The 17,705-nt window shown below is 40.4% G+C and overlaps 1 protein-coding gene across 5 annotated transcripts in view; it reads left to right on the forward strand.

Annotated features, from left to right (window-relative positions):
* The window catches only part of LOC106871093 (cGMP-inhibited 3',5'-cyclic phosphodiesterase 3A), a 278,668-nt gene that overhangs the window by 240,967 nt on the left and 19,996 nt on the right, over positions 1 to 17,705 (forward strand). For 4 of the 5 annotated variants that reach the window (XM_014917386.3, XM_052965808.2, XM_014917388.3 and 1 more), the window contains 2 exons: positions 1 to 173; positions 13,100 to 13,792. The exon at positions 1 to 173 is cut by the window's left edge and continues 88 nt beyond it. In XM_014917386.3, the coding sequence (XP_014772872.1) occupies positions 1 to 173; positions 13,100 to 13,792 (866 nt within the window). The remainder of the gene's footprint in view (positions 174 to 13,099; positions 13,793 to 17,705) is intronic. The other variant, XM_052965806.2, reaches the window with a different exon arrangement.

Here is a 17,705-nt window from a genome sequence, read left to right on the forward strand (position 1 = left end):
ACATTGTCAATGGATTACGGGCTGTGAGTATCTTGCTGAAGGCCCCTGAGAACCACAACTCCATACATAAAACTAAAGTAAGCCCTTTGGTCTCGTTAAACGAGACCACCTCCTATGGGTCTGATTCTGATGACTTACCATATACTGGAGAAAGGCCAACATCATTACCAAAAGTAAGTTAAACTTTTTTTCTATTGTTTTGTTTTTCAGTCAATCATAACAAATGGATGCTATTATGGTAGTTTATTATAATTTACAGAAGCACCATTCTCTCAGAGCTTTTCTGCTAGTATTGTCATGTTTGTATGAAACTTGTGTGATGTAGGAGTAAGGCCCGAGGCTGAGTTTTCTTTGCAACCCAGAGAAACAAAAGCCAGCACATTTTGTTAAATGCAGCATTGAAGTACCAAAGAATATTTGGTAGAGGAGAATGAAGTTCAGCCTGTTTTACTACCTTCCCCTCAAAGCAACCTGGAGATCTCAATTCAGAAGGCCAGCTTTAACCCTTTCGATACCACCTCTGGCTATGTAATACAAATGTCTTGTTTTCAAAAGTTTTGAATTAAAATCTTCCTCCAAACCTTAGTCACAATTTATGTTCCTAACACTAGCTGAACGATAACCAAGTTATTTTACTAAATTCTTTGTTATATTTAAAGTAATTGAAAGAAACACAGAGCATCTCAACAGAAATACAGTAACGAAAGGGTTAGGTTTTGATGTATAAGCAAACATTCTTGAAGAGACTCCTTGCATTGTATGGGTGTATAACAGACAAGACAGCTTGTTCTGAAAAGTTATTGAAATTGGTCTTCATTGTTAATCCTTTAACAGAATTGTTCCAAGTTTTTTTTTGTTTTGTTTTTTTTTTTTTGTCTTTCATTTCCTTTTCTTCTTCTTCTTCTTGTACATATTCCCTTTGCTTCTTCAGCATCCTGTTTGTTTGCTCTGCTGTTTCTGTTTGTATTTCACAACTGTTCACACAAGACATTTGTCTACATATCCTGTGCCATTTTTGTCATGAGGATTATCATTTGGCTCCTGAATATTCACAAACTGTGAAAGCTGATTCAGTGTATTGTTTCAAAGTCAATTATTCTCTCCTTGGGACACCCTAACCCTCGTCTGTAGCTGTGTGTAGCAATCTTACTCTCTACCCCTTTGTGTGTTTCATTTGTTTTGCTCTGGTTTTCTCTAATTCAGTTGCCCTTCGTCTTTCTGCATCTCTCACACATCTTTTCTTTCTTTCTTTCCTTTTTTTTTTTTTTTTTTTGATGACCCACATTGAATTGAACATTTCTAATGTGGAAACAAATAATGCAGGATGTATTATTGTAATCAATATGTTAAATGAAATCAATATATCACCAACCAAGAAACACAAAGCCATCCATGTAGCCCATGTAGAAAATAAGTCAAAGCTTTCCTTATTCGATCGACCATAAACATTTGTGTTTGAATGAAACTTGAGGTGGAAAACTTCTCTCAGTAATTTTGTTATGATAAATCGATATAGTGTAAAGATTTCAAACAAATATTTTGCAATCACTTATTTTTAATGAAAACAATTGAAAAGAGAGAGAGAGAGAGAGAGAGAGAGAGAGAGAGAGAGAGAGCATTGCCTAGAATATACTAGGGGTGGCATTAGTTTGTTACACTCCACTTCCTTACAGACATTACTCGCACCCCTTGTTCATAATCCCAAGGTAGAATGCTTTATCATTATCAAACCACTTTGCTAATTGTCATCATTTAGCAGTCATAAATCACTTTGTTTTGAAAAATATGTCCTCTGGTGCATTACTATGACAATAACAATGGACAGAGGTCAGCAGATAGAATCCACTGTTTTTGCCAACCTCTCTAACCTGCTAAGTACACAATGAATTCATACTACAGCTTATGACCCCCTGTCTAACAGAATGACCAAACATTTTCATAGACCACTTGAAGCAGCCTTAAAAGCACAAACCCTGCTGATTGTGTTAAGTACCACTGTTTAGGAAGGCTTAGGTTGCTCCCCTGCAGAGTAACTGTAAGGTCAAATGATATTTAGTTACAACAGGACAACACCAACCATATTCATCGGATGTGAAGTTACACGGCAGAGTTACCAGCATTAATAACGAGACATCAATCGGTTAACTTTTGTTCAACCCACTGTCACCACCTGGACTTGTGTATTTGTACGCAACAATACAGTTAAGCGTTCCTTGCAGGCTGTATATTCCAGCCTGTAGCATGTATTTAAAAAGCTAAACCAAAGTATATGGCTTTGAACATTCAAGGAAGACAAGAGACTGTCAGTGTAGCTGGACTTCAGCTGGCTTTTGTCAAGTCTGTTCCCCTACCACAACACCTCTTCTGCCACACATAAACATCACAATGCATTATCCAGCAACAGGGGCTGAAAAGGGTCACCGAAAGTGGAAGAAGAGTACCTTGGCCACGGTTAGGTACACTTGCTCATATTTTTATTAACACACAAACACAAAAAATAATTTATTTTTATAGTCCACCCAAAAAAATAAAAGAACTGCAAAACTTGGCATTTTTCTATGAACTTTTTATTGTTACATGGACATTTTTTTCCAACAATATTTCTGAGAGATAGGTCGATTGATAGAGAGAAAGACAGATAAATAAGTGGGTGGGTAGGGAGGTAGGCAGATTGATTGATTGATTGCCTATGTGGATTTTCACATCTCAAAAATCAGGTGTTTCAGAAAAATATACAATTTCATCATACAATTTTCAAAATAACTGGAATTTCCACAGGTACTGCTAGCTATTCAAGGTGGTGAGCTGGCAGAATTGTTAGCACACTGGGCGAAATGCTTACCGGTATGTCGTCTGCCACTACATTCTGAGTTCAAATTCTGCTGAGGTTGACTTGGCCTTTCATCCTGTCGGGGTTGATAAAATTAGTACCAGTTACGCACTGGGGTCAATGTAATCAACTTAATCTCCTCCCCTAAGCTGCCCTCATGGCAAAAATTATTATTATTATTATTAAGGTGGCAAGTTGGCAGAATCATTAGCACGCCAGACAAAATGCTTAGCAGCATTTTGTCCATCTTCACATTCAGGGGTCAATAAATTAAGTACCAGTTGCACACTGGGGTCGACGTAATCAACTAGTCCCCCTCCCCACAAATTTCAGGCCTTGTGCCTTTAGTAGAAAGGATTATTATTATGATTATTATCATTGACCTTATTGGAGTTGTTGCTGTTGTTGTTACCATTAGCAACTGCTAGTTTGATGGCTGCCAGCCAATTTGTTCAGCTTTGAGGTGAACGATTCCAAAGACTTGCCATAAATCATTCCCATGTAACACTACTGGGAACCAAAGTTAATCAATAACTGGAACTATACTAAAGACGTGCATGTTCTGCCCCCCCTCCCCTCCCCTTCTCTCTCTCTCCCCCTCAATCTATCTTTTTATCAATTGTGATTTTGGCAACCTTCCACAGTTTTTCAATGAAAAAATGTCAGCAAAGACCAGAAAAATACACCTGGCTCTACCAGGACATCGTTGAAAATGATTTTGTTTAGTTTTTAATTTTTACTCTACAATTTTGTGTTTTGTTTATGTTTGCATTGCCAAGTTCCATCATTGATCCCCACCAAACTGATTGAATACTCACAGCCAATCACATGTCTGAACAGCAGTTTTCTTGTTTTTTGTTTTTTTTACTTGTATTGAACCAGATGGAGTTTTATGTACAACCTACATACACCAGAGTCGTGTGTGTGTGTGTGTGTGTGTGCAGGTAATGGATGTATTGCAATTGTTATGTTGTGTAAATGTGCAGAGTAGCCTAGCAGTACAGGTTTAGTGCAACGATGGGATCATCATCATCTAATATTAAGTTCATTCCTGGTGATTCTGGAGATTGTTGTATTCTGTGAAGATTTTACAAGAGTTTGTGAGTTCCTCTTCTTGTTGTTGTTGTAGCGTACATGCTGTTTTATGTGTGTGTGTGTGTCTTATTTATGAGGGATTGCCAATCTAGGAAAAATAGCAGCCAGATCTCCCTCAAATGCAGTTTGTGTGGAAGGGAAGAAAAAAACAGACAAGATGGTCTGGTATGTGTTTGACCAGTGAGAACCAAGCTGGAGCTAAACAACAACAACTTGTATCTGAGCTGCTGTGTACAGAACTCCTCAACTACACAATACAGAGCTTCATTATTTTGCACAATATTTCCATAGTAATATTGCCGTGTATAAATGACATTGTGTTGTTTTATAATAACATTCCTGTTTCTGGAACAGAGAAACCACAGACGGGACAGAAAGAGAGAGAGAGAGAGAGAGAGTTCTTTTATCTACAGTCAGGTTTAGTGTTTCTTACTAAGTCTACCTTCTTTTCAAAGTATCATCTGCCAATTCCCACAGCCCGCCCTCCCTCCCTCCTCTATCTTCACATTCAGATAATCACTAATTCCAAATTTGGAAACACACATTCTTTCACTCTGCTCTTGAGTCAAACTTTGCACACACACACACACACACACACACACGCACGCACACACAAATATAGTGAAGAGAGGGAGCCACTGCTTGTTAGAAACAGCAGTTAAATCTTCCTCAAACTATTCACTATTCTCTTAAAACGTGACACAACCGGTGAGGCAGTCCAAGATATATTTAGTCCCCTGGTGACTAGGCGAGGCAGTCATGGCAGAAACGTGTTTTAATTGTTTAGGTTTGTTCAGTCACTGCCCAGCTCTGTAACGATCATCAGTGTTCAACATGTGTCTTCCATGCTGGCATAGGTTGGACGCTTTAACAGGAGCTGCAAAGCCAGGAGTTGTACCGGGTTCCAGTTGTTTGTTGTGGAATGGTTTCCATGGCTGGGATGCCCTTCCCGACACCAACCACTTTACATAGTGTACTGGGTGCCTTTTTCATGGCACCATCACCAGTGCTTTTAATGTCACACCATCACCAAGGTGATCACCTGGTACCTTGCAAGACAAAAAAAAAGCCCAAAACCCCTCAACTGGGAGGAGGAGGAGCTTTGTGCCAGTTGAGAGATTATAGGGATAGAACAGTAAGATTAGTGTTAATGTAGTGTCGTGAGCCAGTATCTTAATTAGCATAATTATATGTGTAATGAGGAGAAAGAGTTAACATCACCATTCTGCTTATTAAGAGCAGTGGATTGGCAGAATTGTTAAAGCATTGGAAGAAATTCCTGACAGTATTTCTTCTGTCTCTCTCCGTTCTGAATTCAAAATTAGCTGAGGTCAATTTTACCTTTTATCTTTTCATGGTTGATAAAAGAAGGGACCAGTCAAGTTCTGGGGTCGGTGTGGACAACTAATCTCTCAGAATTACTGACCTTCTGTCTAAATGAGAAAATGATATTAAGTTTGTGTTTTGAAGATAATTTAAGAAAGATTCTTCACTGAAACAAAGGTGGAAGGTGAAGCCACTGCTTCTCTGCAGGGAGAGGTCACAGTTCCAGTGCCACAGACATGGGATTAGAATGTCACAGGAAAGAATCACAAAGTGAATTCTTCAAGTGGAACCAACCAGCAAGAGACCCAAGAATGGAATGGATGGATATAATATCTGTAGTCCCAGTTGGCCACATGTGGGAACCCAACCAGAAAGTCTAATGATGGTCGCTTCTGTCAGGAACCTGGGGGTGGGGGGAGGGGTCTGAACGCTGTAGTCTTGTGACCATCCCCCCACCCATTACACTCTCGGAGTGGTTGGTGTTAGGAAGGGCATCCAGCCATAGAAACCATACCAAATCAGACCAGAGTTTGGTGCAGCCTCTCAGCTTACCAGCCCTGGTCAAACTGTCCAACCCATGCCAGCATGGACAACGGGCATTGATGATGATGATGATGAACCAGTAGTGATTCCAGGTTGGCATCAGGAGTTCAATACGAGAGAGCTTCATGACAATTATGTCTCAGTCTAAAGAAAAATAGTAAATTTTAGAGTTTTATTAATAAAAGACAAAAAAAAGCCATTTTAATAGTTTTGTGGCAGAACAGATATTTTGACGTTGATTAAACGACTCGTTTAAAAAACAAATTGTTTCTAAAACAGGTGTGGCCCATGGATGCTTTGCCTTTTGATTTTGCCATTCATAATAGAAACACACACACAATGGGTTGCAGGTAGCGAAGGTTCAAATTCTGCAATGGTCTGAAAAGTGTTAACCAATTCTAAAGAGAGAGAGACAAAGTAGACACTCCACTTTCACTAAGATGAGCATACAATGGATTGTTTTGGCCTGAATTCTTGACCTTATTCTCTATTCCATCAGTTTCTGGAATTCTCTAAGCAGAATCACTTCATGGCTTTTCACTCCATACACATCTTTGTCTTAGCAATTTGAACCAAGCACTTAATTTTTTAAAGCCTGCTACTTATTCTACCAGTTACTTTTTGCCAAACTGCTAAGTTATGGAGACATAAACAAACCAACACTATTGTCAAGTATATATATATATATATATATATATATATATATATATATATATATATATATATATATACCTGTGTTTGTGTTTGTCATCCCCCTCACTGCTTGACAATTAGTGTTGGTGTGTTTATGTTCCCGTAACTTACCAGTTTAGTAAAAGACACTGATAGAATAAGTACCAGGCTTAAAAAAGTATATCCTGGGGTTGACTTGTTCAACTAAAACCATTCAAGGCAGTGCTCCAGCATGGCCACAGTCAAATGACTGAAACAAGTAAAAGAATAAAAGAAATATGTGTGTATATATATATATATATAGAGAGAGAGAGAGAGAGATTGATAGATTCATACATACACACACACACACACTCATATATATATGACTTGCTGCTTTCAATTTCCATCTATCAAATCCACTCAGGGTTTTTGTCAACCCAAGGCTATAGTAGAAGACCTTGTTCAAGGTGCCATACAGTGGGACTGAACCCAGAACTGTGTGGTTGGGAAGCAAGCTTTTTGTCATATGTACACAGAAACTGTGCAAAAGATATCTATCCATGTGTGTGTGTATATATATATATATATATACACACACCCCACGTGTGTGTGTGTTTGTTCATATGTGAACACATCTGTACATATGCCATCACTATATCAGCCAGCATAATAATTATCTTAATGGCACTCTGTGTGTGCGCGCACACGTGCGTGTGTGTGTGTGAGTGAAGAGATGTAACTCAATGGATGCAACAACTGCAAAATTCAGGATGGAAACCGACACAGTCTCTCTCCCTTTACTTTAATTTGGGATCAGTTTAAGGGGTAAAAATCTTCAGTCTTTAAATTCTACCCACTTCCATCACATCTCTGTATATTGGCATCTGTTGTAGGAAACAGTCTGGCTTCACACGCATCATCATCATTTAATGTCCGCCTTACGCACACAAAATACATGTAATCTGCACACACACACACACACACACACCCAATGTACCCTCTCAACCACGGTCATCAGTTTGCTATGAATAAATATTCATGAAGACGGCACCATCTCTGAGATGGACTCCATGTTAGAGTGCAGCTGACTCTTTCTAGGTTAGTCTTCTTCCGACAGAATACTATTGATAAATGTTTTATCAGTGTCATTGACGTCAAACAACTTTACTCTAACCTCCTCCTCTTCCTTCTCCTCCTCTCCTCCATCCGTTCTCAAAGACTTTCATTCCATCACCTTATTCAGAAATCAACTTTCAGAACCAGCGGCGGCGGCGGCATTTTGACATCCAGATTCTTTGCCAGCATGGATTAGGGTTAGACAGGATCCAACAGGTTGAAGGACCACATCTGGCTCTCCAAAGATCCACAATAATTATATGAGGAGCAAGAGACGCATCTAAGAACTATAATAGATATCAGTGGGGAGCAAGAGGCACATCTCAGAACCACAGTAAACTAAAAGGAATGTCAAAAGACAAATCAAGTTCTGGTGTTACCAATTCCATTTCTCAACATCTGAAAACAGATGGGGACGTTTGCTTTTAATCTGATCAGAGCCTCTTTCTGAGATGTGTAAGAGTATCTGAGTAGTTGGGTATTGGAGTTCAATACCCAGGAGGTTGGTGCAAAGTGGTTTAAGATTCTGACCTGTGACTCTAATGAAATGAAACAACCAGTGGAATAATATCAGGTTCATGGGTGTTGGTGCCATGTAAAATACACCCGCACCAGGGCCGCATAAATACACCTGGGCCAGTGTTTTGTAAAGGTGTCCAGTCCACTTTGTGGTTAGCATTAGAAAGGGCATCCAGCTGGCCAGCCCCCACCAACCCATCCAACCCATCCAACCCATCCAACCCATCCAACCCATCCAACCCATCCAACCCATCCAACCCATCCAACCCATCCAACCCACACCAGCATGGAAAACAAACATTAAATGAATAATAATAATGATTTCAAATTTTTCCACAAGGGCAGCCATTTTGAGGGAGGGGATGTGTTGATTAGATCGACCCCAGTACACAACTGGTACTTATTTTATCAACCGTGAAAGAATGAAAGGCAAAGTCGACCTCAGCTGAATTTGAACTCAGAACGTAATGGCAGACGAAATAGCGCTAAGCATTTTGCCCGGTCTGCTAACGAGTCTGCCGGCTCCTCACCGCCTTCAGTAATAATAATAATAATAATAATCATAATAATAATAATAATAATAATAATAATAATAACAACAACAACAACAATAACATTAATAATAATAATGATATACAATTGGAAAGGATATGAAAAGGGCAGAAAGCAAACGAAAAGGAAGAGTGCCTATTGGAATAGGTTGATGCATTTTAATGTCCACTTTTCCATGCTTGCATGGATCAGACTTTATTGAGGCAGATTTCTGACAGTCAGATGCCCTTCCCATCACCAACTCCCACCCCTTTCCAAGTAAAATAATAACTCCTCACTGCCAGACATGTTTTCATGGAATATTGGCAACGACAGTGACACTCATTGGCAAACTATCACACAATATCAGGGGGGACACACGGACACACACTCACAAATGTGTGTGTGTGTTATTTCTTTACTACCCACAAGGGGCTACACATAGAGGGGACAAACGGATTAAGTCAATTACATTGACCCCAGTGCGTAACTGGTACTTATTTAATCGACCCCGAAAGGATGAAAGGCAAAGTCGACCTCGGCGGAATTTGAACTCAGAACGTAGCGACAGACGAAATACCGCAAAGCATTTCGCCCGGCGTGCTAACGATTCTGCCAGCTCACCGCCTTGTGTGTGTGTGTGTCATCTCATTTCACATCCACTTTCCATGCTTGTATGGGTTGGATGGTTTGGCAGGGAGCTGTTTTGGCATGGGTTCTAATACTGGATGCCCTTCCTAATGCCAACCACTTAGCAGGGTGTCCAGGGTGCTGTTTAAATGGCACTGGTACCTGCAAAGGACAAGCCTGGATGGACGGCAGGGATTTTACTTGGCTTGATGCATCTTCTCAAGTACAGCAAATAGCCACATCTTCTGGTCCCTTGTCATTTCCTCAGTGAGGCCCAACATCTCACGATCCTTTCTCACCACTTCAACCAATGTCTTCCCGGGTCTTCCCCCTTCCACAGGTACCCTCCACAATTAGATATTGGCACTTCTTTACGCAGCTGTCCCTTTCCAGCAGGCATGGGGATGGGGTAAGAAGTTTGCTTCCCACCACATGGTTCCAGGTTAAGTACTCGGGTCGATTCATTTGACTAAAAATTCTTCAAGGCATTGCCCCAGTATGGCCACAGTCCAATGACTGAAACAAGTAAAATATAAAAGATTTTTTTTAAAAAACCTCCTTTCTGTTTCCATATATCAAATCCACTCCCAATGCTTTTGCTTGCCTTGGGCTATAATGAAAAATACATACCCCAGATTTCCACACAGTGGGATTGAACCTGGAACCCTGTGGTTGGGAGGCAGACGTCTTCAGTTTGTTGACCAAACATGGCATCTGGGTGTGTAAAAGAAATTAGAATTTAAGTATGTTGTGAATTAATAGTGAAACTTGGTTCTGCTCTGTTGTCTCGTTGCCCCTACACCTCCTTGTATAGCAGCAGCACTCTTTGAAGATGTTGATGTCAATTCTAAAAAGAAGTGCTAGATTGTGTAAAGAAGAGGAAGTACGAAAAAGAAGCCGGATGGGAGGAGGAGGTAGATGAAGAAGTTGTTGTCGAGGTAGGAAGGTTAACATAAGAAGCTTTCGCTTTCTCCAAACATCCAACCAAAAAATAGACCAACCAGTTAATGAATGAAAAGTATATTGTCTGTTGATGAGGGAGGGGGGTTCTTGTTTTTTTTTTCTGGAAGTGATCAACATTGGGATGGGACAACAGCAGCAGCAGCAGCAGCAGCAAATCTACTATTTTCTTTACCAGTTCAAATGAACTTGTTACTGCTCTGTGTTAGTATGTTATATTCATACAGCTGCATTCATAAAATGTCTACTCTCTCTCTCTCTCTCTCTCTCTCTCTCCACCACCACCATAAAGGCATGTGGTTTGATGCATTGTGTCCTTGAGCAAGACACTTTTCCATTGCTCCAGTCCACTCACATGGCAAAAATATGTTGTACCTGTAATTCGAAGGGCCAGCTTTGTCACGTTTTGTTGTGTCTTGCTGTATCTCCCTGAGAAACTATGTTAAGGGTATGCGTGTCTGTGGAGCACTCAGCCACTTGCACATTAATTTCACAAGCAGGTTGTTTTGTTGATCGGATCAACCAGAACCCTTGTCACCATAATCAGTGGAGCCCCAGTTCTCCATCTTCCCTGGCTCCCTATTTTCGCATCTGTCTTTGAAGAGGTACAAATGTAGCTGTGTAATTAAGGACCCTGATTCCCTACAAAGTGGTCTCAGGTTCAGTCCCACTGCTTGGTTCCTTGGATGTTTTACACAATAGCTCTGATCTAATCAAAGCCTTGTGAATGAATTTGGTGGGTGGGTGGGTGGAAACTGAAAGAAACCCTATTGTCTATGTGAACCCTTGTCCATAAGTGCAAAATTTGCTTTGGAATTGCAAACCCAGGTCCAAACTTTTTACAAAGTCAATTTTTTCAATCATATTATTGTAATACAAACACAGGTATAATAATAATAATAATAATAATCATTATCAACAGGTCTTCGCAAGCAGAGTTTAGTGTCCAATGAAGGAAAAGTATGCATAAGTGGGCTGGCATAGGCCACGGGTTATGGTTTCACTTGGCTTGCTTTGGTGAGGCAATGACTAGTTCGAAGGTCGTGCTTCACCACCTCATCCCAGATCTTCCTGGGCCTACCTCTTCCACAGGTTCCCTCAACTGCTAGGATGTGGCACTTTTTCACACAGCTATCCTCATCCATTCTTGCCATATGACCATACCAGTGCAATCGTCTCTCTTGCACACCACATTCAAAGCTTCTTATGCTCAACATTTCTCTCAGGGTGCTTACACTCTGTCGGGTATGCACACTGACATTACACATCCATTGGAGCATACTGGCTTTATTCCTTGCAAGCTTATGCATGTCTTCAGCAGTCACGGCCCATGTTTCACTGTCATGTAGCATGGCTGTTCGTACACATGTGTCATACAGTCTGCCTTTTACTTTGAGTGAGAGGCCCTTTGCCAGCAGCAGAGGTAAGAGCTCTCTGAATTTTGCCCAGGCTAATCTTACTCTAGCAGCTACACTTTCAGTGCACCCTCCCCCGTTACTGACTTGGTTACCTAGGTAACGGAAGCTATCAACTACTTCTAGTGTTTCTCCCTGGAATGTGGTGGGAGTTGTTCTCTGCACATTTTCAGTGTTTATTGCTCCTGAGCATCTGCCACATACAAAAACTATCTTCCTAGTTAACCTTCCTTTGATATTGCTGCACCTCTTATATGTATATATATATATATGTATTTGTGTGTTTTGCCTCCAACCATCGCTTGACAATCTAAGTTTCTGTGTTTACGTCCCTGTAACTTAGCGGTTCAGCAAAAGAGACCGATAGAATAAGTACTAGGCTTACAAAGAATAAGTCCTGGAGTCGATTTGTTGACTAAAGGCAGTGCTCCAGCATGGCCGCAGTCAAATGACTGAAACAAGTAACAGAATAAAAGAATATATATATCTTACATATAGACACACATATATATACACATTCACTGTGTATACATTCGTGCAGGGGTATATACAGACAATCCCATGTGTGTATTTCTATTCTATCCTTGATTTGAAGTTATAAATATTTCATTTACTGTCTGCTTCTCCTCCTCATTAACGAGGTTGCCAAATAAAAATATTCTTAATTAGAAACAAAAAAAAATTATAAAATTTCATTTTAAAAATAATTCAGTTTTGCTCTTTACATCACCTGTTGCACAATCATTCACCATTTAAATGTGTGTGTGTGTTGCATGTTTTGAATATAACTGTTTATTTACATGTCTTTGTGTGTGTATGAATGTGTCTGAGTGTGTATGTGTGTAAATATTTATACGTCCTCATCATCATTTAACATCCACTTCCTGTGTTGGCATGGGTTTGACAGGAGCTGGCTGTGTACGTATAGGTAAGTAGATGACACTCACCAGCTATAATGAAGGCAATCCGTCTAGGAGGATGAAATCCATGAAAGGTCCACCATTTCCATAACTTTGTTGATGTAATGATGTTAATATAATTATTTTCGACCTCCTAATTACGTACCTGCAGTTGTTATAAACCTGTAGCTTATTTCAGAATTGAACCTGTTGTCATATCTTTACTGTGTTCATTGTCATATCTTTACTGTGTTCATTGTCATATCTTTACTGTGTTCATTGTCATATCTTTACTGTGTTCATTGTCATAATGTTAATTTTTTTTTTTAACTGTTATGAAAAGAAAATTCTATTAACATTTAGTTTTCCAGTGTCTAATTACATCTAATAATGAAGAAGTTATTACAACTTGTTCGAACCAATTGTATATAAATCTCACTTTTTATTCTGACCAACCACAAAAGTCACCTTTTTGGTGTTTTTTAGTTCACCATTTTCATAATTTTTACCAAAAATCTTTGACTGTATCCAACCTATTCCATTGCCATTTTGTTAATAATTTTTGTGCTTTCTCATTGCAGCGTCTTCGAAGGAGTCTCCCTCCTAACCTTATCAGGCGTATGTCTACAAGTACATGGACTACCACAACATCAGCCACAGGAATGCCTACCCTAGAAGCTGAGCCATCCCGGATTCGAAGTTCAAGTTTCCGCCAATCAAGAGATTGGGCCATTCCCGGTGGAAGTCCGTCTGGAAGTCGCAGTAACAGCCCATCACCAAGCTCTCCTGCCACCATGGTTCTAGCTATACCAAAATCTCGTTCTTTCTCTGTGGCAAGTGCAGCCCCCAGCAACCTTGGACACCAGCGAAGAACTTCGAGAAAAAACATGCTACCTCCTTCTTCTGCATCTGTAGACTACCCAAGCATGAGCCCTTCAAAACTTGAGGCAAGTAGCCTGGGTAGAAGTGAGACTAACATAGATACGGCGGATGCAGGCAAGTTGAGTGTAACTAAAGAGTGCCAAGCTGCTCCACTGCGACGATTAGGAAATATTACATCAGACTATGAGAGTAATGATTCCCCTAGCAGTAGTGACCACAGTGACAATGTACTAACTGTAGATGATATCTCTAGTTCCTCCCCGCCTAAGAAATTTGGCTGCCGTTTGGAGTCTAGCGGTGGCAATGTTAGTAATAGTAGTGGTGGTGGTGGTGGTAGTGGTAATAGTGGCATGAACCAGCACAAGGGCACCAAAACCTTTCAAAAAACAGTTGTAAGTAAAAATTTTCCTTTTCTCAAGAAAAACTTTCCTTTTCATGGTTGAAATTAACCACAGTTCATTAGGAAAATTAATAATTAAAACGCACTTTTTTCCTTCTGTAAATTTTATTCAGAAAATATTAACAAGTCCTTAATTCCACCAGTTTAGAGAATCCAAAAGGAAAACAGCAATTTCTGGTTTTTCCTTCTTTTTCTCCCCTTTTTTTCACCCACCCACTCCCCAAAGTACGAATTTGTATAATTTTCTGAAGAAAACATTTACAGCTCCTAATTAAACATTTTTGCAGTCATTTATAAAATTTATTATAGAACTGAAAAATAGTAAATTTGTTAAAATCATTTCTCAAATTGTAGATTTGGATATTTTCACTTGCCCAACCCCCAAAAAACATTATAAGGTGCAGGTTTGGCTGTGTGGTAAGAAGTTTGCTTCACAACCACACGGTTTAAGGTTCAGTCTCACTATATGGTACCTTGGGCAAAATGTCTTCTACTAAAGCCCTGGGCCAACCAAAGCCTTGTCAGTGGATTTAGTAGACAGAAACTGAAAGAAGCCCATCGTATATATTTATGTATGTATGTATATATACATATGTGTGTGCATAAGTTCTTGTCTTGGCATTGTGTATGACAGGTGTAAATAAATGAATGTTGGGAAATCATTAGGAAATATGAACTTATATGTCTAACTCATCATACTAGGGGTGGTGCTCAATAGTTCCTGGCTTTGGGTGGAGGATCTGATTCACACACTTATTGTAGGAATCCTTTTAAAGCCAGGAACTTTTCAGCACCCCCTTGTGTGTGTGTATGTGTGTATGTATATATATATATATATATATATATATATATATATATATATATATATATATATAAATGAAACAAAAACGCAATGGAGGACATTAAAACATTCAGACAGATTGACGATACAAAGGCAGACAAGAGAAACAACAATTAGAAGGACAGGCAAAAAAAAAAAGGATGGGTCATTCGTGGCTTTCTTTCCTCAGGCAAGTTCTAGAGGTCACGACCATTTCGGGCAGTTACACTTGAGATGGTTCGATCTGGTTGTCCCCCAAAAAAGTCGAAGCTAGGAGTATTAGACCCCTTTGTAAGAAAGCTAGCGAATGTGTATAGCAACAAAGACAAAAGAAAACAAAAAAAAAAAACGGAGAACATGGTATATACACACACACAACTTCTTGATTATTAAGTTTATCTGTCCGTCTAGAGGATCAAAGATCTGTTTTGGAGCTTCCTTCATGGACTCTATCAATTGTTACATAGGCATTGTAACAATTTATGAATTAAGGAATGCCTGGCTGTTAGTTGTGTTGTCATAAAAGCATCTCAGCAACTGGTTGCCACAAGTTATGGATGGTACTCAGGCATGTCTGCAAGATCAATAAAAATGCCATCGAATTCTCTGTTGTTTGGCATGATTTGAAGAACCCAGCATTGTTGCAGCACCTCATTGCAACACTAATGCGCATCTGTTAATATTTATTATAACAGCATTCATGTTTACAACTTACTTTTAATTACACTGTCTGAGGGAGTGTCGTTCTGTTATTAATTAAAGCCTTGAGTGGATTTGGTAGATGGAAGCTGAAAGAAGCCCATCATATATATATATATATATATATCATCATCATCATCATCGTTTAACATCCGCTTTCCATGCTAGCATGGGTTGGACGATTTGACTGAGGACTGGTGAAACCGGATGGCAACACCAGGCTCCAATCTAATTTGGCAGAGTTTCTACAGCTGGATGCCCTTCCTAACGCCAACCACTCAGAGAGTGTAGTGGGTGCTTTTACGTGTCACCCACACGAAAACGGCCACGCTCGAAATGGTGTCTTTTATGTGCCACCCGCACAAGAGCCAGTCCAGGGGCACTGGCAACGGTCACGCTCAAGATGGTACATCTTATGTGCCACCCGCACAAGAGCCAGTCCAGGGGCACTGGCAACGATCTCACTTGGCTTGCCGGGTCTTCTCACGCACAGCACATTTCCAAAGGTCTCAGTCAGTAGTCATCGCCTCGGTGAGGCCCAATGTTCGTAGGTCTTGCCTCACCACCTCAGCCCAGGTCTTCCTGGGCCTACCTCTTCCACGGGTTCCCTCAACTGTTAGGGTGTGGCACTTTTTCACGCAGCTATCCTCATTCATTCTCACCACATGTCCAAACCAGTGCAATCGTCTCTCTTGCACACCACAACTGATGCTTCTTATGTTCATCTTTTCTCTCAAGATACTTACACTCTGACAGGTATGCACATTGACATTACACATCCAGTGGAGCATACTGGCTTCATTCCTTGCGAGCTTACGAATGTCCTCAGCAGTCACAGCCCATGTTTCACTGCCATGTAGCATGGCTGTTCGTACACATGCGTCATACAGTCTGCCTTTTACTCTGAGTGAGAGTCCCTTTGTCGCCAGCAGAAGTAAGAGCTCTCTAAACTTTGCCCAGGCTATTCTTATTCTAGCAGCTACACTTTCAGCGCACCCACCCCCACTACCTCTAGTTTTTCTCCCTGGAATGAGATAGAAGTTGTTTCCTGTTTGTTTACAGTGTTTATTGCACCTGAACATCTGCCACATACAAAAACTAACTTCGTAGTTAATCTGCCTTTGATATTGCTGCACCTCTTATGTGTCCATAGCTTGCACCGGGTACATCTTATAGAGTTACTACCTACTCCTTTTCTGCATACTGAGCAGAGCCATCTACCTGAAGGGGTTTGTGTTTTATCTACCTTCCTACTTATTAGGATTTTGGTTTTTGCTAGGTTGACTCTAAGGCCCTTCGATTCTAGTCCTTGCTTCCACACCTGAAACTTCTCCTCTAGTTCTGATAGTGACTCCGCAATTAGGGCAAGGTCATCAGCATAGAGGAGCTCCCAGGGGCAACCTGTCTTGAATTCCTCTGTGATCGCCTGGAGGACTATGATAAATAGGAGGGGGCTGAGGACGGAACCTTGGTGGACCCCTACCTCTACCCGGAATTCATTACTGTACTCATTTCCAACCCTCACCTTACTGGCAGCATCTCTGTACATGGCTCGCACAGCTCTCACTAACCATTCTTCTATCCCAAGTTTCCTCATTGACCACCAGATAAGGGATCGGGGGACCCTGTCAAAGGCTTTCTCCATGTCAACGAAGGCCACATACAGAGGTTTATCCTTGGCTAGATATTTCTCCTGCAGCTGTCTCACTAGAAATATGGCATCAGTGGTGCTTTTACCTGGCACGAACCCAAACTGCATCTCATCTAAATTGATTTGCTCCCTAATTAGTTGGGCTATGACCCTCTCCGTAACTTTCATAACCTGATCTAACAGCTTGATGCCTCTGTAATTATTAGTGTCTAAAGCGTCACTTTTACCTTTGTAGCAGTTTACTATGGTGCTGCTACACCAGTCATTGGGTATGACTCCTTCGTGTATCACCTGGTTCGTAATACGGGTGACTAGGCTGTAGCCAACACTGCCAGATATTTTGAGCATCTCTGCAGTGATTCCTGATGGGCCGGGGGCTTTCCAGTCTTCATACTCTTAATTGCTTTATCTATATATATATATATAATGTGTGTGTGTGTGTGTGTATATGTTTGTGTGTCTGTGTTTGTCCTCCCAACATTGCTTGACAACCGATGCTGGTGTGTTTATGTACCCGTAACGTAGCAGTTTGGCAAAAGAGACTGATAGAATAAGTACTAGGCTTACAAAGAATAAGTCCTGGGGTCGATTTGCTTGACTAATGGCAGTGCTCCAGCATGGCCACAGTCAAATGACTGAAACAAATAAAAGAATATTCGCACACACACACACACACACACACACATATATACACACACATATATACACACACATATATATACATATACACACAAA

The sequence above is a fragment of the Octopus bimaculoides genome, chromosome 2, assembly GCF_046866305.1.
Source record: "Octopus bimaculoides isolate indiv1 chromosome 2, ASM4686630v1, whole genome shotgun sequence".
Lineage (NCBI taxonomy): Eukaryota > Metazoa > Mollusca > Cephalopoda > Octopoda > Octopodidae > Octopus > Octopus bimaculoides.